Source organism: Oncorhynchus nerka, linkage group LG19, assembly GCF_034236695.1.
Source record: "Oncorhynchus nerka isolate Pitt River linkage group LG19, Oner_Uvic_2.0, whole genome shotgun sequence".
Taxonomy (NCBI): Eukaryota; Metazoa; Chordata; class Actinopteri; order Salmoniformes; family Salmonidae; genus Oncorhynchus; species Oncorhynchus nerka.
Window position 1 is genome coordinate 26,453,251 of NC_088414.1, and position 21,189 is coordinate 26,474,439.

Here is a 21,189-nt window from a genome sequence, read left to right on the forward strand (position 1 = left end):
CTTTGAAAAAGATACTGCACTCACTGCAAGATGAAATTAGTTCAACTTGGCCTACCACATGCTACTGGAAAATGTGCTGCTTGACTGTTTTTGAGTTTTTACAATCTATGACACATTTTGTGTGGGAATGTGCCATGAAGAGCCACACACAACCAAGTAGTGAAAATTGTCATCAATGAATAATAAGGATACGTTGTAGCTCGATGATTGACAGGTATATCCAGTATGGGCATAAAGGGTGTAACCAAAGCACCACCCTCTGATTCTCCATAAAGACAAGCACCGGCTCGTGACTCAATCAAAACTAGCTTTTACCGGAACTATCAAGAGCTGATGCGCCTGGTTTTTACGCTGAATTTATAGGAATATAACTAAACGGAAAGAGTAGCTACGTTCATATGGTTATTTAGCTTTCCAAAGCTAGCTAAATTTGTTAAAGTTCAAACTAATCGTTTCCAGTGACTGTATATTTCATGATCCCGCGCACTGGTTATATATTTGTTAGTCTTCCTTTTCATCATTGACTACTTTTGCGACGTGTGGTAAGTTAAACTTGTCATTATTTTCAAATTCACAAATTGTTATTTGTTACGTTTGTAAAACAGTGCGGTTTCAATTTGTAACTAACGTTTGCTTGTATTGAGTACTGTGACTGACTTATTACTATGTAACTTACTAGTTAGTACATGATAAACATCCCTATAACTAACGTTAACAAAATGTCTAAGTTACTATGGGAATATTTCCATCACATTGACAGTACGTTGGCTAACGTTACATCGTGATGATTATGAAATCAGATAGCAAGCGCTGACTAGCTGTTAGCCGTAACGTTACTAGCTTGGCTAGCAAAGCTAATATCATTCATTAGAATAATTAACGCAGCGACGCTAACAATATATAGCGATTACGAAACATGGCTTGTTAATATGGCTAGCTAGCATGACTTATGGCACGTATTGACTATTACATGTGTGAACTAGCGCATAGACACATCAATGTGGATGGCTAGCTAACGTTAGACATGGGTCGTGTTGCTAGTGCAAGTCAAGATTGAATGAATGACACGTGATATGCGTCGTTTAACGTTAGATTTCTCGGTAGCTGGCAAACTTTGGATGACTGTTAACCATGTTAAATGTATATCTAGCGAACTTGTGTGTTTATTGCATCGTCGTATATCAATGTCCTGCTACGTTACGTTGGCAATTTCTGTTATGTGATCTCGCTAAAGTTAGCTTTGGTGATTGTCTTCCTACGAGTGCATCCCCAAAATGGCTTCCTTTATTGGCTTATCTTGTCAGGCAAGCCAGTCTGTACGGTAACCATTGTCATTGCACAGCGAGACATGATTATGGGAAGGAAGTTGGCTCAGTGTCGTAAAGTAGCTAATACAAAAGGTGAAACACAGGCAGCTCATAGTTTGCTAACTAGGTAGTTGTATTTATGCTTGACAGAGCAAAGGTTGATGTTTAAAAAAAAAAGTTAAAAAAATTGTTTTCATACTGAAATTCTTATTGATTGCCCATAATTAAATGGCCTGGCCACCCTTTTTTTTATTTCTATAAAAGGGAGGACATGGTCAGACTGCTATTTTGAGTAGTTTTGCTAAAGTGTTAACCAAGCGTGGAGTGGTGTAGTTAAGTTATGCTTTTTTTCACGAGAGTTTAACCCTAGTTGCCGTTGTAGGATTTGACTATCATAAATTGACCAGCAGCAGGTCTCTGACTCCTATTGTATAGTCATGAATGGATGTGTTCTGAGGCACACTGATGTGCTAAAGTTGGAAGAACTAATTTTGTTTTCAATTGGAAGTGTTTACATAACTAAGACTTTCTCCAACTGTTGTCTTTCAGGATGTTCTGCCATTCACCTACATTGACTGTTGAACAATGGGTGACCGTTTAGTCCGCATGATATCCCAGAGCCAAAGAAACCCTAACAAAGATAGTAAAATTACAGGATAGCAATACGCCCACACTTTACTTCACCATAATTTATTTCTGTTCAGTCAGGGACAACTCATAGGCTACACCCAGTGAGTTTAGTTAACCCTGAAACCCTTACGGGTTAGGGTCTTGAAGAGAAGTTACTGTATACACACATTGATACCTCATTTAATTTAGCTGTTTGCGAACATCACATCTATTTTCATATACATTCCCTTATATTGTGAAGCAAATCAATCTTTAGAGAAATCAATCACGCACAATGGTTTCGACAACTCTCGCCACCCTCACCCTGACGGGCACCACACTAGGGATAATGGCCCAGGTCACTGGTGGACCACTGACAGACTACATGTGGCTCCTCATAGTTGGCTTTATCATCGCCTTCATCCTAGCTTTTTCTGTGGGGGCCAATGACGTGGCGAATTCGTTTGGCACGGCAGTGGGCTCTGGAGTGGTCACCTTGCGGCAGGCCTGCATCCTGGCCACTATCTTTGAGACCGTTGGCTCTGTGCTTCTGGGAGCCAAGGTCAGCGAGACCATCCGCAAGGGCATCATCGATGTTGGCATGTACAACGGCTCTGAGCACGTGCTGATGGCTGGCTCTGTCAGTGCCATGTTTGGTGAGTGTTACATACAAATGTATTACAAGACCTTTTTTGTAAGAACATGGGTTTTATGCCATCTGGATTTCTTGTAAAATGTTTTTACTTGTATGTAATGTTGAAACAATGCTTTGTCGCTCCCTGTTCAAGTTATCAATTTGGCCTTTTATGCTGATTCTCAGGTTCTGCGGTATGGCAGTTGGTGGCCTCTTTTCTCAAGCTGCCGATCTCAGGTACCCACTGCATTGTGGGTGCTACCATTGGCTTCTCTCTGGTGGCCAGAGGTCAACAGGGGGTCAGGTGGCTGGAACTCCTCCGGATTGGTGAGTCCGCAGCTTCCGTTATCCACAGCTTACTTTGACGTTATCGTCATTGTCTAAGTAAAATAGACGGCTGCGTTATGTTGCATGTTTTCCAGTCAGACATGTTGTTTGTACTAGTAATGCCAGTGTCTGGTTGTGCTGAGCGATTAACCAAAATGTAGTTTTGTTTCAGTTAAATAATTGACCAAGTCCATTTTTTATTTAGTTTTTTGTGAGCCCAAGGTGCCGTTTCTCAATAAAGAAATCAAATCTTTCACGAAAGAAGTCAAGAACTATGGTGGGCAGAGGGAGTTGTAGTTTTCACTAAGCAAATATTGCACCTATTTCAGCACAGAAACGTGATAATTTACGACAATGACCATTGTGCACCTGTTCTTTCTGGCTGAGGCGCCTGCTACGTTAGGTTGGATACACACAGAATGCATGAGAGAGGAATGTACACAATGATGAGAGGTGGATAGACAGTTCGCAAAGTATGCCTTATAAATTTTGAAGAACTAGTCAAATGAATGTCAGACTGCTCTGCAGCATACTTAGGCAGGCTAGCCTTGCTAAATAGGATGACTAAAGTCCATATAGTATGTGGAGCAGAGATGACGTTGTCTTGCTGGTTGCTCCAGCCTAAGCTGAGATGATGACTTTAATTAAGGAATGAACATATGTATTAGTGTGCCATTTTACAGTGAAATGCTTGCTTATGAACCTTCTCAACAATGCAGTTAAAAAAAATGTAATAGTAACAAACACAAGGAATAAAATAACGTACACAAGAATGGAGCTATATAAACGGTACCAGTTAAAAATGAAATAATTACAAGTAATATTGTTATTTCATAGTAATATTTTTATTGCTGTCTACCCAATGTGGACCTGACAGATAATGGAATATTTTCTAAGTTATAGCAATTGAATGTTCACTCTTTTGGCTCTGGAATTCCCTTTAAAAATCTCTTTTTAGTTTCATAATGCATTTAACGTTTAAAACACTAATCGCTCGGTGCTAGTGTCTGGTGTTCTTCCTGAGAGCACGGTGCAATGCTAATTGTTCTAATCTCCGCAGTTGTCTCCTGGTTCCTCTCCCCCCTTCTGTCTGGCATCATGTCAGGTGTCCTTTTCTACTTTGTACGTATGTTCATCTTGCACAAGGTAAGCTGAGTAAAATTCACTTATCTAAGTCTAGATGTCCTTACAAATTGTATGAAGCTTCCTGATGGAAATTGTTGTTGGCTATGTGCCAGACCTTAAATGATGTCCCAAGCAAGGTCATTAGAATAAAGCCATTCCTTGTTCTTTGGAAAGAAGTGTCACTCTCCATGTAATCTCACGGGCCATCAATTCGTATCAAATTTACCTACAACCCTTTTCTGCCATCAAATGTAACCTGACAGTACAATAGAGAGCATAGTGTTTCTGACTGTTCTGTTTGTCTCCTTGCAGAAAGACCCCGTGCCCAACGGTCTGAAGGCCCTGCCTGTCTTCTATGCTGTCACCATGATGATCAACCTGTTCTCCATCATCTTCACTGGAGCTCCAAGTGAGTATCGTTGGCACACTCTGCCTTCACCTTGCATGCCTGCAGCCACGGACTAAAATATACTGCTCCCTCAGCCAGCCAACCGGATCCCCACACTTTTTCCAAACTGTTTACTGTTCTCAGAGAAGGCCTGTTTATTTTAACCTGTTGTGTTTTGGCACTTTTCTTGCGTGTGGTGTGGGTCATAACAGAATGAAATTGCAGAGAGGAGCACTGCACAACAGAGCTGGAAATAGGTTTCTCTTACTTCAATGTCTGTCCCTTTCCCACACGGAGGAGGAAAAATGGAAGTTAACTCGGCCATTGGCAGTCTTTTGATTCTCAGTAGTGTCATTGAGAGCACTGCAAATGTTTAGGTCTGCTATATTGTTCACTTTTTAGGTTTTGCAACTCTTATTAAATGAGCAACCCTTGCTCCTTTTTGTTTTCTTCTACCTACAGGACCGAACAGTTCAAGAAGTCAACTGGCCTGGGCCATTAAATGAAGGCTATAGGCCAGAGTATGCACTGTGTATAAATGCACACTCAGAGGAGACCACATGCAATCAGTCACATACTGTACTGTTATGTCAGTCACACCTACGTGTGAGTGTCCTGTACGTGGGGACATTTTAGTCTGGGGTACCTCGCATGAAGTTCCATACAGCGATTGCATTCCAGGAATCCTGCTGTTCAATGAATTCCCACACAACTGAGAAGAGATCAGAGAGTGATTTAATAGTAGATCCAGATATTACATACTGACATGTTGGCCTACTGTAATCGCACACACTGAGGAGGACGTGTATCCTTACACGTACTGGCACACTTTTAGACTCTGGCCACTGCCTGTAACTGGAGCCACCTTATTACGAGGCTAATCCTGATCTTTAGCCACACCTGGTCAGTCACTTCCTCATGTTATACAAAGCATTCGGAAAGTATTCAGATCCATTAAATTTTCCACATTTTGTTATGTTACAGCCTTATTCTAAAAGGGTTTAAATAGTTTTTGCCCCCTCACCAATCTACACACAATCCCTCATAATGACAAAGCAAAAAAGTTTTTTGTTTTTTTAGAAATGTTAGCTGATTTATTGAAACATTTTTTTAAAGATACCTTATTTACATAAGTATTCAGACCCTTTGCTATGACTTGAAATTGAGCTCAGGTGCATCCTGCTTCCATTGGTCATCCTTGATGTGTTTCTGCAACTTGATTGGAGTCCACCTGTGGTAAATTCAATTGATTGGACATGATTTGGAAAGGCACACCGCTGTCTATAAGGTCCCACAGTTGACAGCATGTCAGAGCAAAAACCAAGCCATGATGTTTAAGGTATTGTCTGTAGAGCTCCGAGACAGGATTGTGTCGGCACAGATCTGGGGAAGGAAGGATACCAAAACATTTCTGCAGCATTGAAGGTCTCCAAGAACACAATCGCCGCCATCATTCTTAAATGGAATAAGTTTGGAACCACCAAGACTCTTCCTAGAGCTGGCCGCCCGGCCAAACTGAGCGATCGGATGGGGGGGGTGGGTTTGGTTAGGGAGGTAACCAAAAACACTATGGTCACTCTGACAGAGCTCCAGGGTTCCTCTGGGGATGGTTGTTCTACTGGAGGGTTCTCCCCATCTTTGCAGCACTCCACCAATTAGGCCTTTATGATAAAGTGGCCAGATTGAAACCACTCCTCAGTAAAAGGCACATGACAGCCCGCTTGGAGTTTGCCAAACGGTGCCTAAAGGACTGACCATGTGAAACAAGATTCTCTGGTCTGTTGAAACCAAGATTGAACTCTTTGGCCTGAATGCCAAGCGTCACGTCTGGAGGAAGCCTGGCACCATCCCTATGGTGAAGCCTGGTGGCAGCATCATGCTGTGGGGATGTTTTTCAGCAGCAGGGAATGGGAGACTAGTCCGGGTCAAGGGAAAGGTGAACGGAGCAAAGTACAGAGAGAGCCTTGATGACAACCTGCTCAGGACCGACTGGGGCGAAGGTTCACCTTCCAACAGGACAATGACCCTAAGCACACAGCCAAGACAATGCAGGAGTGGCTTCGGGACAAGTCTCAATGTCCATGAGTGGCCCGGCCAGACTCTAACCCCATCGAACATCTGGCGAGACCTGAAAATAGCTGTGCAGCGACGCTCCTCTTTCATCCTGACAGAGCTTGAGAGGATCTCCAGAGAGGATTGGGAGAAAAATACAGGGGTGCCAAGCTTGTAGCGTCATACCCAAAAAGACTCAAGTCTAATCGCTGTCAAAGGTGCTTCAACAATGCACTGAGTAAAGGTTCTGAATACTTATGTAAATGTGATATTTCAGATTTAAAAAAAAAAATTATGCAACAATTTCTAAACCTGTTTTTGCTTTGTCATTAATGGGGTGTTATGTCGATTGATGGGAAGTGAAACAACAATTTAATCAATTTTAGATTAAGGCTGTAATGTAACATTGTGGAAAAAGTCAAGGGGTCTGAATACTTTAAAAATGCCAGTGGCTGAATTTAAGAATTCAAAATGAGACCGGAGTCCAATGATTAGTCTCTTTCCCCCATTTTTATTTTTTGCACAGATCATTCCGGTGCAATGTATCTAAGTGGGTTATACTATTTCAGAACACATTTCAGCTGTGTGCTCTCATTAAATATTTTGTCCTTGGAGGAACCACTGTAATCGCAGGATAAGTAATGGTTAACACCAAAAATATATATATTTTTTGCTGCATTTCTACCCCAAGTTGTAAAACCGTGTAGTGGTGACTGATCTGCTAGTCTAATACAGCCCGTGTTAAATTCAATGGGTGATTGAGGGGGGCGGAGTCAAAACAGAACTGTACATTTGGTCTCCTGTTTTAGAACCACATGTTCTTCTGGTTTTACTTTAACATGGAGGTGTAAAAGCACAAACAATGTAACATGACTTTCCTATACACAATATAGCCAATCCTAGTGCCAGAGACCCCAGTTGGAACTAGTGAAAAGTGAGTAACTCTGGCAATAGGTCAAGAGAGGATCATTTTGAGGAGAGACCTTAATCACCCTGACTCTTCATTTTAGCGAAGTTCTAGTCCGTCATTCAGAAGCTGTGCTGTAACGCAAGGTTTCCCAACTTGCGATCCGTCCCGTGGATAACTTATTTGTGCCCCATGTTTTCTGTGCAAAATGTGTGTATTTGGCACGTGTGTATTGTTGTACCTAAGACTTTAAAAAACCCACCACATCAGCTACAAGTGACTTGGATTTTGGAAATCTGTTCCGAAGTATAGCCATGCATAATAGCGACGTGTGATCGTATACTAATCTGAGGAAGGTTTTTAAAGTGTTTTAGTCAAATTATCTGTTTGGGCTTCTTGCGGTCAATTTGTAGTCTGCTAATTAGAGTGCGGCTGAATCTAGTTGATGATCCCCGTAGAAGGGCCATAGATTGAAAAGCTTCGCCAACAGAGGAAAAGTTGAAGTCATTAATGTATATGACCATGTCAACATTGACTACATTTGATTTTTGGAACCAAGCAAATACTGGTCTTGTTACAGAAATCAAATGTATTTATTCACTTACATAACCTGCCTGACTTTCACTACCAACTGTGTACTTTCAAACAACATCCAATTCAAAAAAAAAAAAAAGAGGGATCCAGTGGACCCCCCATGTCCCTGCATTTCAGTATGCGTTAGCTGGAATGTACATTTTCTGCTTCGGTTCCCCTTTGAAAAACAAACGGCTGGTGGCTTGGTTGCTTAGGGGACACACAGAAATCCGTAAAATAGAAATGTGGAGAAGCAGAGAAGGGGTTTATTAAACTGAGCTGTGATGCAGAATACATGTGGTGTGTATGGTACTTCAAATTACTAATTATAAACTGGGTGGTTCGAAAGTTGTGCTGTATCAGACCGTATCTCAGGGGTATGACATTTTATTTTTTACTCTTCTAATTATGTTTTTAACCAGTTTATATTAGCAATAAGGTACCTTGGGGATTTGTGGTATATGCCCAGTATACCACACCCTCTCAGGCCTTGTAGCTTAATTAGACCCTAATAGGCAACCAACAGTAAGTTAGTGCCGCTGAAATAGTTTGAGTAGCCAACTTTATCTTCGTACAGTTAGGAAAAGCTGAGTGCAAAACCTTCAACAAAAGTATCTTCATTGAAAAAAGTAACAGTCTGTCAACATTTGGTTTATTCAACTAGTTTGTAGGAGCGACACAGACGGGGACAATGAAGAGGATAATTGGCCAAAGCCACCAGCCTAAATATACAATGAGTCATAAATGGTTATTTAACTGTTGCTGCCATGAGGGATGGGGCTGAACCTCTGCTGGAAAATGACAACAAACCATGTTATTGTGTAAAGTAGGCCACGGGATGCAGAGGTTACACGGGAGGGGTTTGGAACGCAGACGTGGTTAAATTCCACTTCCTGAGCCCTAATTCATCCCACTGCGTAAGCTGTGGTGTAGACGCCCCTTTGTGTGGCTCAGTTTTAAAATGACTGGGTTGGTGCTTTTAAAAATAAATAAATAAATTCTCTGGAGATGTGATTCACAAAAGGCCATCAACATGGAAATGTTCTTCTGCACATACTGAATAATACAGACTCCATTATCTACTCTTTGGGGGCCACTTTTTGCCCACTCTTAATTTGGCACCAGCCCCCCCCCCCCCCCAACAAATGTCTACCGGCCGCACCTGTTTTGGGCTGCCAGCCATTCGAGACTAGTCTAATGAAAGAAGCCTCAGCCGTTCGTGAAAGAAATTATATCACCCCCTTCTCATTCCCTCTTCCTGGAGGGGGGTGAGTTTGTTGCGTAACTAAATACACATTGCTAATGTGCCACGGCCTGTAGTCTTCTCTCGCCGAATGTGAGGGTGAGTCAGTAGACTACACAGGAGAGCGCATGGCACACTCTGCCCTGTAACCAACACAGACTCACTGTTGTCTCTGGGCCTTGGCCTTCATTTCCTTTTGTTTGTTGTTCAAATCCCAGTCTAGAGATATTTATTTGTATTACGAGTGGTCAAGGTCAACTTGAATTTTCACGCAGCACTTGTTTGTTTTTTTTTTCTCTGACCATGTTGCTAACTCTCCAACATGTCGCTGGCGGCTGTTCCCCAAGGGGGATCTGTAATGGTCCTCCCTGCCAACAGCATGCACAAGACTACGTTGACAACCTCACACACACTACTGCAGGCTTGGCACCCGATGCCCTTTATGCTCCAGCGGACACTGTTAAAGTAAATTTGAAGGCCTCGTTTTTTTTCTCCTCCCCAAGTCCTCTCTAGCCTTCTAAGGCAATCACTCACTGTCCATGTGCAGTTGGAGGCAGGGGTCAATTTGGGTCGCTGCGACATCCCTTGTCATTCACATGCTCTCCTCCATGCGGCATTGCGTAACTGCTGTGGCTCATCCTTGTAGCTAGTGGTGGTGTATGTGTTTGAGGTAGTACTTAATTTTTCCCTGGAAATATGACCATGTGCAATTAATTGAAGAATTTGCTTCCAATTGATCATTCTAGCATTTTACCGTCTACATTTAAATGTTTTTTTTTTCTCTGTACTCAACATATAATTTAGAAACATTTTGTAATGTAAATATAAGAACAGGCTTTTGTAGTTCTACCACTTAGACTATTTAGTCACAATGCCAACTGTTTTTTTTATTTTTTTATTCTTTAGGAAGGTAGTGCCTGCTGACTTGTTTTTCAAAACTATCTTTCCTCTCTCCGTTTCCCCTTCTGTTACTCCAGTGCTTGGATTTGACAAGGTCCCATGGTGGGGCACACTGCTCATCTCTTTGACCTGTGGTGTGCTTACCGCCCTGTTGGTCTGGTTCATTGTTTGCCCACGTCTCAAGAAGAAGATTGAACGTAAGTCTCAATTTAGTTTTTCTTTTGTTTTGGCACCCTTGTTATAAATTGTTTTATTTTGGTAAATAAGTTTTGAGTGTAGTTAGATTGCTGCATTGCATTAGGCACTGAACAAGTGTCAGGGATTCAAGGGAAATTTCAAAATTGTTCAACTACATTTTCATCTCCAGGGTGACCCCAACATTAACTTATACGGTGTGTGAAAATGGCTTGTTTTTTAGTTTAAAAAAATATGGTGGAATAAAAGTTAGATATTTAACCAATTATGGGTAGGCATTGCCTACTAATTATCTAATTGCTTGATGTCATTGGAAACGCTTACCTTTCTGTCCTTTTTATACAAAACATGTGCTATTTACACATGTTGGGGTGGTGCTGGAGATTAAGTAGACAAACTGAAATGTTCCTTTTAATACTGCACGTGTCTGGCCTCTCATTCATGCCTATTGTTTAATCCAGCAAATTCATTCAGGGCAGCAGATATTTTTATCTTTTACACATTAATTCTGTGGTGACTTGTCTTGGAACCCCAAAAATGACAACTTCTAAGGTCAGACTGTTTTATACTAATCTGCTTTAAATTGATATTGAGCTTAAAATGCAGGTGGATAGTTGTGCTGGTCAAAAGTATTAATAGTGCAAGTCAATCGCGTCACATGATGTTCTGAAAGCCAGGATTTTAGTTAAAAACCCTTTCTTAAATAGCCTCCCTTTATCTTAACTTTACTATAAATGGCCAATGGTGCATCTTGTGAAAGAGGAAATGCATGGGATGCTGAGGTCAATCTGGCTGACCATGAATGAACTGTCTGGGATGGTTCTAGTCCATCAGACAGAGGCAGCCTAATTGGATCATAGCGATCCACTAATGGGCCTTTACCTCCTTGACTAGAATAGCCATGGGTTGACTTAAGGCATTGACGCGATGTTAGCGCTGCATCACAGGGTTAAGACTGTGCGGGTGACTCGACTGACGTGGCTCTAGTCAAATAAACGACTAGCGTCTCTGGGAAAGTTTTGCTGATGCAATCAGGTCAACTGGCTAGGTAGCAGACAAATGATCAGATGACCACGCAGTGGCCATATGTTTGCATTGAGTATCTGATTTTGGTCTGAAGCCATAAAGTAATGCATGATACATTACATCTCAGACCTTATCTACATAGGCCTGCCTGTGAAGGTTTTAGTCGGTAGCACAATGTAAATCTAAACATGTCATTGTCAAATTTTATTGGTCATATACACCTATTTAGCAGATGTTATTGTAGGTGTAGTGAAATTAGCCCTGGTTATGCAATTCTTATGTGAACCTTAAATGCTGAGGCGTATAAGAACCATACGTGCTCTTTAGGGATGTAACGGTGCGCATTGGTCCTCGGTTCAAACCTTTTAAGATTCAACTGCATCAGTCCGTGGACCCCAAACCGTTCCAAATGTAGCACGCATCGGTCAGAAAATGTATACACAAGTTACATTTCACGTTTTGTTGCTCATATTACTTCTTTTTTTTCCTACCTTTCGAAAATAACTAATCTTTTGTGACAACTGGTGCATCCTCTCCTTCGGTGACGAGCTAAGCATGTAACTGTGTTGACAGTCATTGATCGACAAATCATTTTGCATGCCGAAAAACCCTAGGGACCATCAGTAGCCTAGTCAGACTGCGCCCAGCTTCGCACGCTTACTAATGCAAGGTAGGCAGCCTGTTCCTGGTATTCCACATCTGCATGTCACCTTCAGCATTCAAACACTAAAATGGCCTGTGTGACATTGAGCTTTATTAGTTGAGTGGCAATTTTTTTGTTATCTATGCGCTGTTGAATTGTTTTACTGGAATAGAAGTACGCTACCGGAGACTACTCATCGGGCTATACCTGCTTACAATAGATTTAATTTAGATTGTTCAGGTTCACCATCGGCAATAATTTTGGTAGTTTGTGTAAATCCAATCTGTGCATATGGTGTTTTGTTTTTTTAATATACAGGGGGAAATTTATAATTTCATGGTGCTGAGGGAAACATGGTAATTTTTTATAATCAATGTCTGTTCACTCACTTGAATTCCATTTAGTTTGTTTTTGTGAGCCCAACGTGCCGTTTCTCCAGAGAAATCAAATAGTTCTTGACTCATGAATTATGTCGTATGCTGGGTTGAAGAGTTGTAGTTTTCATTAAACAAATATTCAACCTAGTTCACCGTGTAAATGTGGTAATTAACTACAATGACCATAATCACTGCTCCTGTTTTTTCCAGCTCGGACACTGTTTATATGCATAGTAGGTATGGTTAAAGTGACATGTACATTATACCTCAATTTGCCTGACTAACCAGTGCCTGTACATGGCCTCGCTACTGTTATTTTTCACTGTCTTTTTACTGTTTTTATTTCTTTACTAATCAAATGTTCACCTAATACTTTTTTTTTTTTTTTCTTTAAAAAAAACTTACCTTAAATTCGCACTGTTGGTTAGGGCCTGTAAGTAAGCATTTCACTGTAAGGTGAAAAGTATTCGGTGTATGTGACAAACTTTGATTTGGTCTGAGTGGATGTTGCGAGAGGTTTCACTCTTGACAAAATCAGTCCAAAATGATTGTTTAAAATGTACCGTTCCTGTATCGGAGCCCATGTATCAAATCGTCTTGAAAAGGGAAGATGCACATCCCTAGTGCCATCTCATGTTCCCTTACTGTACCGTATTTGTATTTGGACTTGGCCCAGGCAGTCTAATTCCATCTTGTTCCCCTCCAGGAAAAATCAAGTCTTCCAGCCCCTCTGAGAGCCCACTGATGGATAAGAGGGAGCTGAGGGAGGAACCTGTACCCTGTACCATCCTGAAACCTGTCCCTGAGGAGCCCCCTTCACCCCCCTCCCCCGTTGACCCAGACTCCCCCTCCCAGCTTCCCCAAGAGGAGCGCAGGGTAACCTTTGACATTGGAGATTCTGATGATGGCGACAATAAGGAAGGCAAGGAGTCTGAGAATGGTAAGTGTGAGTCATGGGGAGGTTATGGCTGCCTTGGTAAAGTGAGAAAATTGGATAAAAATAAATCTGTAAATATTAATTCATTTTCCATGACTCACTGACTACAGAGCTTGCTTGCACTGTTCCTGACTTTTACATATTTTTATTCAGTCCAAAAAGTGCAGTTCAGTAATGATGTGCAGTTCAGCAACGGCCCAGCCCACGTCCCCAGCAACGGTTACAGCCAGTACCACACTGTGCACAAGGACTCTGGCCTCTACAAGGACTTGCTGCACAAGCTCCACCTTGCCAAGGTAGGTGACTGCATGGGCGAGACTGGCGATAGACCCATCCGCCGCAACAACAGCTACACCTCTTACACCATGGCCATCATCGGCATGCACGGGGACTTCCGGCCCAAAGAGGGCGAGTTCCACGCCAGCGAGGACAAGGGTACAGAGGAGAAGAAGAAGCGTGTACGCATGGACAGCTACACCAGCTACTGCAACGCTGTGGCTGAGCACGGGGCTCCTGAGGGTATGGGGGAAGCAGAGGTGACTCTGGAGATGGGAGAGGAGGATGCTGGCAGCAGCCGCAGCTCTCTGGAGGAGGATAGGCAGGACCGGGACCGCCCTGAGGTCTCTGAACTTTTCAGGTTTCTCCAGATCCTCACTGCCTGCTTTGGCTCCTTTGCCCATGGAGGCAACGACGTCAGGTAGGGAGATGTTCTATCTTGGATGAATAGTAATCTATATATATATTTTATATTTCTGGACTAGCAATAGGGTTAGTGTGTTCATGTAGAGGGACTTTTTGTACCTGATTTAATATTTTAGTAACCCAGTCTCTTTTCTCCTGCAGCAATGCCATTGGTCCTTTGGTAGCTCTGTGGCTGGTTTACAATAGTGGTTCAGTTAACTCCAGCGCCCCGACACCCATCTGGCTGCTGTTGTACGGAGGAGTTGGCATCTGCCTCGGTCTCTGGGTGTGGGGTCGCAGGGTTATCCAGACCATGGGCAAGGACCTCACCCCCATCACTCCCTCCAGGTATGTGCCAGACATCACAGAACTGACTAAATCAAACATTCAAATGGCACCCTTATAGCATAACATTCCCCACAGACATGAGACTTCACACGATCTGTGAAATTAGACACATATACAGGCAGGACCATCTGGTGACTCAAGCCTGGTTTTCTTTCCCTTCAGTGGTTTCAGCATTGAACTTGCCTCAGCCCTGACCGTTGTGGTTGCCTCCAATATTGGCTTGCCTGTCTCCACCACCCACTGTAAGGTAAGCTGTTCAGACTCAGACACTGTGGTCTGATGCAGAGACATGAAGGGGAGTATGCCTTAGTAATGTGGGAGGCAGGGAGCAGTAAACAGGATGTCTGAATTTGGTGGTTCAAACTGGTTCTAATTTCCACTTTGTTCTTTTTTTTTTTTTACACTCAAACCAAGATTAAAAACTGAATCCAGTCTGCTACTGTCAGGGGAATTTTGACCATTTCTTCTTAATGGGTCATGGATTCTAATTGGTTAACAAAGGTCTGTGTGTTGCCAGGTGGGCTCTGTGGTAGCGGTTGGCTGGCTGCGCTCCAGGAAGGGTGTGGACTGGCGTCTGTTCCGGAACATCTTTTTGGCCTGGTTTGTTACTGTGCCCATTTCAGGCCTGATCAGCGCTGCCATCATGGCCCTCTTCACCTACGTCATCCTGTGAGTCTAGGGCTGCCTGCACCCCATAACAGGGGAGGAGAGAACAAGTTCCCACTCGTGATGGGGGGGGGGTGGATGTAGCCTGCTAACCCCATGCCAACACACCGAAGGAGGGGAATACATAAAAGATGTGGTAAAAGGAAAAAAACCGGACGTTGTGATATGGGCCTGTGGTTCTTGGCTGCATAATTTCCAACCTTAAGTTATGATTGTGTTCGTTTATGCGCCAGATCACTTCCAATGGGAACATTTTTGTTTTCTTTGTCATTGTTTTTTTTCCAGACTTGGCAGAATTTCTTTTTCAATGCTCATGATCTTGTAAAAATAGCTTATCAAATCACAGTTTTTTTTTTTTTTTTTTTTTTCCTACTCCACTACTTTTTTTTTTTTACCGTGTAATTATGTACATATACCATGTTCCTGTTTTTTATAATCTTATTTTATAAGTTTGGATGACAAAACAACAATTACAACGCAGTATTAGCCTTTAGTGACGCTTCTATTTCGCCTGTCATACATAACACATGCTCAGAGTAACTTAGAATCAATAGTATATTTTTAGGTTGAAAGTGAGGTTATTGGTGTTCTTTCTCTACCTTTTTAAATGCCATTGTCAAGAGAATGTGTTTGTCTTGTCACTAAACAATTTTAAGAATTGTGTGTACTTGGAACTGGTTGCCTTGTTTTTCCTTATGTGCAGGGGAGTTTCAGTTTTCCCCTTGCCATTTGCTGAATGAACTGAGTTTGACTGTTACTAGCCATTCTACAGAGCCCTTGGTCTGTAGATAAGTACAGGAAATGATGTGCACGCCCCTCAGAGCTAATTCTCTCAGCTTCTCCTCCGCTTTCTCAACTTGTTACAATGATCCCTCAGGTTTTCTGTACTTTCACTATATGGTTCTTGTGAAAGTTATTCTAAAGAAATTACACATTTTATGCAGTGTCAGGCAACCTCATTTAACTGAAACCTGCTCAACAGGAAACCAGACTGAGTAGAGGCTGCATTTGACAGGCAAATCTATCCCTTCCTCATTGTAGGTCAACAACACAACACCCGGTTGTGGATTAGACCCCTTTGTCTATCCAGTTACCATAATGCTTTTGTTTTGAGCATAGATGGTGATACTAGGCGACCTGACCTCTCACCTTACAAAGTTGAGCTCCCACCACCCTGGCTTTTGGGACATCATTATTTAATTGGGAAAATGGCTAAAATGTCTTCATGACATGTTTATAAATGGTCTGAAACAGTACAGTCTATTTTTAATCTGGCAGGTTGATAAAGACAATTGTTTTTTTAATGGGATCATTGTAAAAAGTTTAATTTCTCAACCTTTTCCCAATTGTTTTGTTTTGCTGCAAGAACAATATCTAGTACCATAAGTATCTATTCTGGGTCTGCTTTGGTGTTATTGATGGTGATGGCAGACCTTTTACCTGAAAACAAGGTAAATCTGAATAAATGGAATGTTGGTAAATGTGGGGAGAGACACTTAAATGAGGTCCTTAGATTTCCTGTTTAAACTTGATTGCATCAAACTAGATGGTGTAATGCGTTAGTTCTGCTCAAGCCTTCTGTAGTCTTGTTTCGCAATTTAGCTGCAGAATTGTAATTTGCCTGTACTGTTGGTCTGAGGAATGTGTACTTGCCAACACATCAGGTTGCTCTTGCCACCATCTCACAGCTATGTTTTATGTGTGGTTGATGAGGTTAGTGTGAGCGACATCAGGTTACTACCCTGAACCTGGTGGATGTTTTTGACTGTGTGTGTGTGTGTGGACCTTGCCCAGATGCTCTGTTGGAAAGAGGGGGGCATGCATTGCTGCTGTGATGCCACCAAGAGTTGCGGTACTGAGCTGCTGCACTACTAAACTCATTTAGAGTTATAGTTGCCTTAATAGTTTTTTTTTTTTTTTTTAAGGCACCAAAGAAAATACTGGTTTGTTATGCACAGACAGAATACATTTGGAGGAAAAAATAAATAAAAATGGAAAGCTATCATGTTTTTGTATTTTATGTACTCAAGATGTTTGAAAGACTCACTTTTCAAACCATTACATTCTAAATAAACCTCAATGGCCTATTGCATAAGGACGGAGGCACACAGCAGTGAAATAGAATGGGGAGAGATATTTCTCTTTATTAACGGTTAACTGTTTCGCTGCACAATGTTCTTCGGGTTCTGTAATAGAAGATAGGGGTAGGTCTGCAAGTGCTGCCTCCTCACATGATGCCTCCGGCAGGCTCACTCTACCTCAGCTGTGACGCAGAAAAAGTGAGAATTGATTCCTTTGTTTTTATGAGCATTACACACACACACACACACGTATCCTACTCCCCGCAGGAGTCTCAAAACCATTCTAGCACAGAGTTGCTTAGGCTGTGAAAACCATTGATTCAATAACACAAGGGCCCCTTTTATTCCCAGTGCAGTGTATTTTTCAGGTTAACCCGGTGATCTAGAAACTAGTTGTAAATTATTACACAACATAATATTAATTTGTTTTCAGGGTTCAAGATCCTGAGCCTTAAGAAGATGAAGTGTTGAACATGCAGATAAGGACCTTGATTATTGACCTTGGTCCTACAGTTTGTCAAAAATGTGCCTGCCTTGACTCACGCCGTTCCTTTCCTAGCCTGTATCTCGGGTCCAGAAATAACCCAGGACACAGCAGATGATACAGAATAAATCAAGCACAGATAAGCATTTGGGGACAGGTGTCTTGGAGTGCCCTAGATGTCTGTCCTAGATACACTAAAAGCAAGGGTGCCAGCATTCAAACAATCAATCACGTTGCCAGTGTCCTGTTCAACTAGTTTGACATCAGTGACTCCATGGTCTGGGTCAAAGTCTCTACATGGAGTGCTTTGGTTATGAGGTCAAGTCAATAATGTCTAGCTCTATGATGTGATTTTCCTCGTCAACTCAAAAATAACCATTGACCTTGAACGTGTATAACATTCATATTTTTATGCGGACTCCGACTGACATAGTTCATAAAATGTGTTTTTGGGGTCTGTCCATAAAATTAGCTTGTTAACTATAAAACGATTAAACAACATGTTATGTTGATATGCTCACTACAAAGCATAGTTTTTGGAACAACAAAGATGTCATTACTTGTTCGCATGAGTGTAATAAAAACCTGTTTTTACTGCCAGGATGTGTCTGGCTGCTGTTATACAGCTGTGGTAAAGGAAGTTATGTGTTTATTGTGTATTGTAAGATTCCTGTTTTATCAGATGGAAATGTTGAGGGGAAAGCCCTGATGAAGCCCTTTCCTTTACATTTGATTTCATCCCACTTGGGACACTGTCTGAACCTTTACATTTTATGAGCAATGGAAAATGTTCAACAATTTCAACAACAGCTAGAGCAAACACATTTTTATGGAAGATGGAGGCTAGCCAGGTAAAATTAAGAAATGTTCACTGTTTTTGGCTATGTCCTCGAGCTCATTTGTGAAGAGAAAAAAAGGGGGATATTATATAACGTAGTGTATCTACTACCAGATTCAACAAGACCATTGTCAGTTGTTCAAAAATATTTACTAACAAGTAGATATTCATATCCTACCTAGATTTGTAGTCTCATCTGCTTCTTCAACGTTGGCTTCAAGGTGTTCTAGGAAGGGACAGAAGATGTTAACATATTATTGTATACCAGTGAGTGAATGGCTGGTATTGTGTTTCATGTGAGTTTCAAATGTTCTTTGGATATTTTGTGTTACTCAGAGAAGATGATTCTATCAAATGTAACTTGCGATAACATGAGACTCTGAAGGTTCTATGCGTACCTCGCTTTTGCCTCATACCTGTAAGGAAACAGAACACAAGGTTGTGAGGGTGTATTAGGAAAAGTCCTGCATGTGTTATTACATGAGACATTTTGAAAAAGACAGAGGTAATTTACTCACCATCTACATCCTCATCAGACTCAGACTCTGTTGGAGAACAGGAAACTTAGGCTTATACATGTACCTGAATGAATCTAAAATATATATATATATTTTTTTATAGTTATAACTAAAGAACCAAACATCAAGTGAATGTCTTGCTAAGAAACACTCATGTCGGTCTTCTAACACTTTAGTGCCATCTACAGGTGTCTTTAAACACTGTCCGTTCAACCTTTCCTTACCATGTTGGTCTGCCTCAACGTTTCCGTCTCTGTCTGCTGGAAAACGACACGAGTAAAGTTATAAGTAATCTAAACAAACTATGGGAAAAAACGCGTGCCTGTCAGTAACCAATCTTTTCCTGTGAGTGTTGTCATATGTGCCATATGTTCTTACTCATGTCCTCTTCCTGAGTGTCATTCTCCTCCTCTGTAAAAAAAAAAATATACATTCAATAAATGATGAATAGGCCTACATTTACAAAAACGTATGGTTGATTAATGCGTATGCTTGTCAACAGCAGACTTCAGTGATTACCAGTATTTTCATCTTGAACAGCCTCTACCATAGACAGAAAAATTACATGTGTTAAAGGAAAACAAGAGGTGAAATTGTATTATTTCACTATCAATGGGCCAAATGCAAAAACAATACAATGTCCCCTAATTAGTTTTTAGAAGGCTAGGATTCCCTTACCCAAGTACTGTACATCCTCACTGTGTGCATCATCTTTAGATGGCAATATGGAAAGTATTGTTCTTTCATTGTGTTAATAAAAATGATTACAAATTATTTGCTGGGACAATTCTAGACAGGTCATTAACCAGAATCGTTGCCTGTGTCACTGTGTGTCTTACCACTCATTTGAGCTGCTTCAAACTCCTCCTGATCTGAGGACAGAGAAAGGCAGATAAATGATGTTGATTAATGCAAGCTTTAGCACTATGAGCCATCAGTGCCCCAGAGGAGATTAAAAAAACTCCAGTTGAACTAGATTTCAGTCAAAGTCATTGCAGTTGTGCGTGGAGCAAAAGCTCTTCTATGAGTGTCTCTGAGACATTGATCATTGTACCTCTCTTTTGCAGGTCGCTTAGCTGCTCCAGCCCCACTGGAAAAAGTGAAAAAGTGACATGAGTTTTCTTTTAACACAAACACTTTTTTTATGTCTATTGATACTGTGCTGCTTTTAATGTCTGTCTGTGTGTTGTGTTTTTATGGTGTATTTACTGGTCATGTACTGTACGTATTGGCTGGCGCAATAAAATGTAATAAAGTACTATCTTATCTTATTTTATCTCATGCGTTGTCAGAGAGGCATTGCGCTCAAAAACATCAACATCATCATCTTCATCCATCATGGTCTTTCTCACCTTCCTCACCAAATGTGTCTTCTTTTTCTGCCGATTCCAAGGATGCGGTCAGAGCTGGGGATGTCAGAAGCAATTGAATGTCAAATTTGATTATAATATTAGACAACACACCACCACCACCAAAGAAAGCGCTGAATTGGGAGCATAAAGAGTGTGCAGGCCTTATTGTTCTTTACTATTATAACCAGCCAACTCACATTTCCCTCTGGCATGTTATCAATTAAATATAAGGATTCAATTGAATGCCAATCACATAAAAAAGGCTGAAGGCCTTCTTTACATTACCATCGCACAATACAACATGAAACAGCATTGCAACTAGTATCAGCAGTACAGGGCTTCATCAAATGCCACAGCTGACTGATATTTAAACAGAAATATATTGGAGAAGTTTAAAACATTATGACATTGAGAAAATAGACCACACAATTCTCATACCAGTGTGGAATCCTGCTGCAGCCAAAAAGAGGAATATAGGCACTCCGACTCTCATCTTGGCTCCGTGGTTGGTTATAGAAGGTGCTATAGTGTCAGTCCAAACTGGGTATTGTGTTGTTGTCGATCATTGGCCCATTTATACTTTCTTTTTCATCACATGCTTTGCATGGACAGACGGCTATGGTACCATTGTCCCTCCCTACCTAGGGGCAGCTGGGTGGCACATCCCGGCCACAACACAGACGTGTCATTATTCAGGGTGTGAATGCCACCCATTGTCGGCTCTTCTGTCAGGTGCCCCTTTATTTGGGGTGCTTGGAAAGGGGGGGGGGGGGGTTGTAGGACGGTCTTTCCATGTTGTCAAAAGAAAATCTTATTTCCTTTCTGGAATAACATTTTTGTGTTTTTATTGTGTATCATTGAGGCTGTGTTCTGATGCGGGATACAGACCACCTCAGTGAGACAATTCATCCATTGTGCACACAGACCTGATGATGTCAATTTTGGTACAGAGCATTCCGTTTTTATTCTAATTTGTTT

The 21,189-nt window shown here is 41.5% G+C and overlaps 2 protein-coding genes across 7 annotated transcripts; one reads left to right on the forward strand and one right to left on the reverse strand.

The window, feature by feature from the left end:
- Positions 1-294: 294 nt before the first annotated feature.
- On the forward strand, positions 295-16,940 carry LOC115101256 (sodium-dependent phosphate transporter 1-B-like). Its single transcript, XM_029620602.2, has 11 exons — positions 295-542; positions 1,857-2,572; positions 2,737-2,877; positions 3,938-4,023; positions 4,315-4,411; positions 10,143-10,262; positions 13,013-13,246; positions 13,397-13,940; positions 14,087-14,272; positions 14,435-14,519; positions 14,790-16,940. The coding sequence occupies exons 2-11, from the start codon at positions 2,212-2,214 to the stop codon at positions 14,943-14,945; spliced, it is 2,010 nt and encodes a 669-aa protein (XP_029476462.2). The 5' UTR covers positions 295-542; positions 1,857-2,211; the 3' UTR covers positions 14,946-16,940.
- si:dkey-200l5.4 (uncharacterized protein LOC795026 homolog) lies at positions 14,874-20,775 on the reverse strand. 6 transcript variants are annotated; one of them, XM_029620606.2, is made up of 11 exons: positions 20,650-20,775; positions 20,221-20,265; positions 19,914-19,949; positions 19,699-19,731; positions 19,379-19,402; positions 19,238-19,270; positions 19,084-19,119; positions 18,860-18,886; positions 18,740-18,757; positions 18,520-18,567; positions 14,874-17,201 (listed from the first exon to the last, which is right to left on the reverse strand). In XM_029620606.2, exons 1-11 carry the CDS (start codon positions 20,702-20,704, stop codon positions 17,188-17,190), a joined length of 369 nt encoding a protein of 122 aa, XP_029476466.1. In that variant the 5' UTR covers positions 20,705-20,775; the 3' UTR covers positions 14,874-17,187. The 6 variants fall into 6 exon arrangements, with proteins under 6 accessions (XP_029476466.1, XP_029476465.1, XP_029476463.1 ...); XM_029620605.2 differs by having other exon boundaries at positions 19,084-19,116; positions 20,212-20,265; XM_029620603.2 differs by having other exon boundaries at positions 20,212-20,265; positions 20,650-20,774.
- Between the last annotated feature and the right edge of the window lie 414 nt (positions 20,776-21,189).

Bases quoted from the DNA above. Each gene is read 5' to 3' on its own strand.
- si:dkey-200l5.4 (XM_029620603.2), bottom strand. From the start codon at position 20,704: ATGAGAGTCGGAGTGCCTATATTCCTCTTTTTGGCTGCAGCAGGATTC. The intron at 20,266-20,649 runs GTATGAGAATTG...TGACATCCCCAG, and splicing joins TGCAGCAGGATTCCACACTG to CTCTGACCGCATCCTTGGAA. The intron at 19,403-19,698 runs GTAAGACACACA...TGTCTATGGTAG, and splicing joins TGAAGCAGCTCAAATGAGTG to AGGCTGTTCAAGATGAAAAT.
- LOC115101256 (XM_029620602.2), top strand. From the start codon at position 2,212: ATGGTTTCGACAACTCTCGCCACCCTCACCCTGACGGGCACCACACTA. The intron at 2,878-3,937 runs GTGAGTCCGCAG...TAATCTCCGCAG, and splicing joins GCTGGAACTCCTCCGGATTG to TTGTCTCCTGGTTCCTCTCC. The intron at 4,412-10,142 runs GTGAGTATCGTT...CTGTTACTCCAG, and splicing joins CATCTTCACTGGAGCTCCAA to TGCTTGGATTTGACAAGGTC.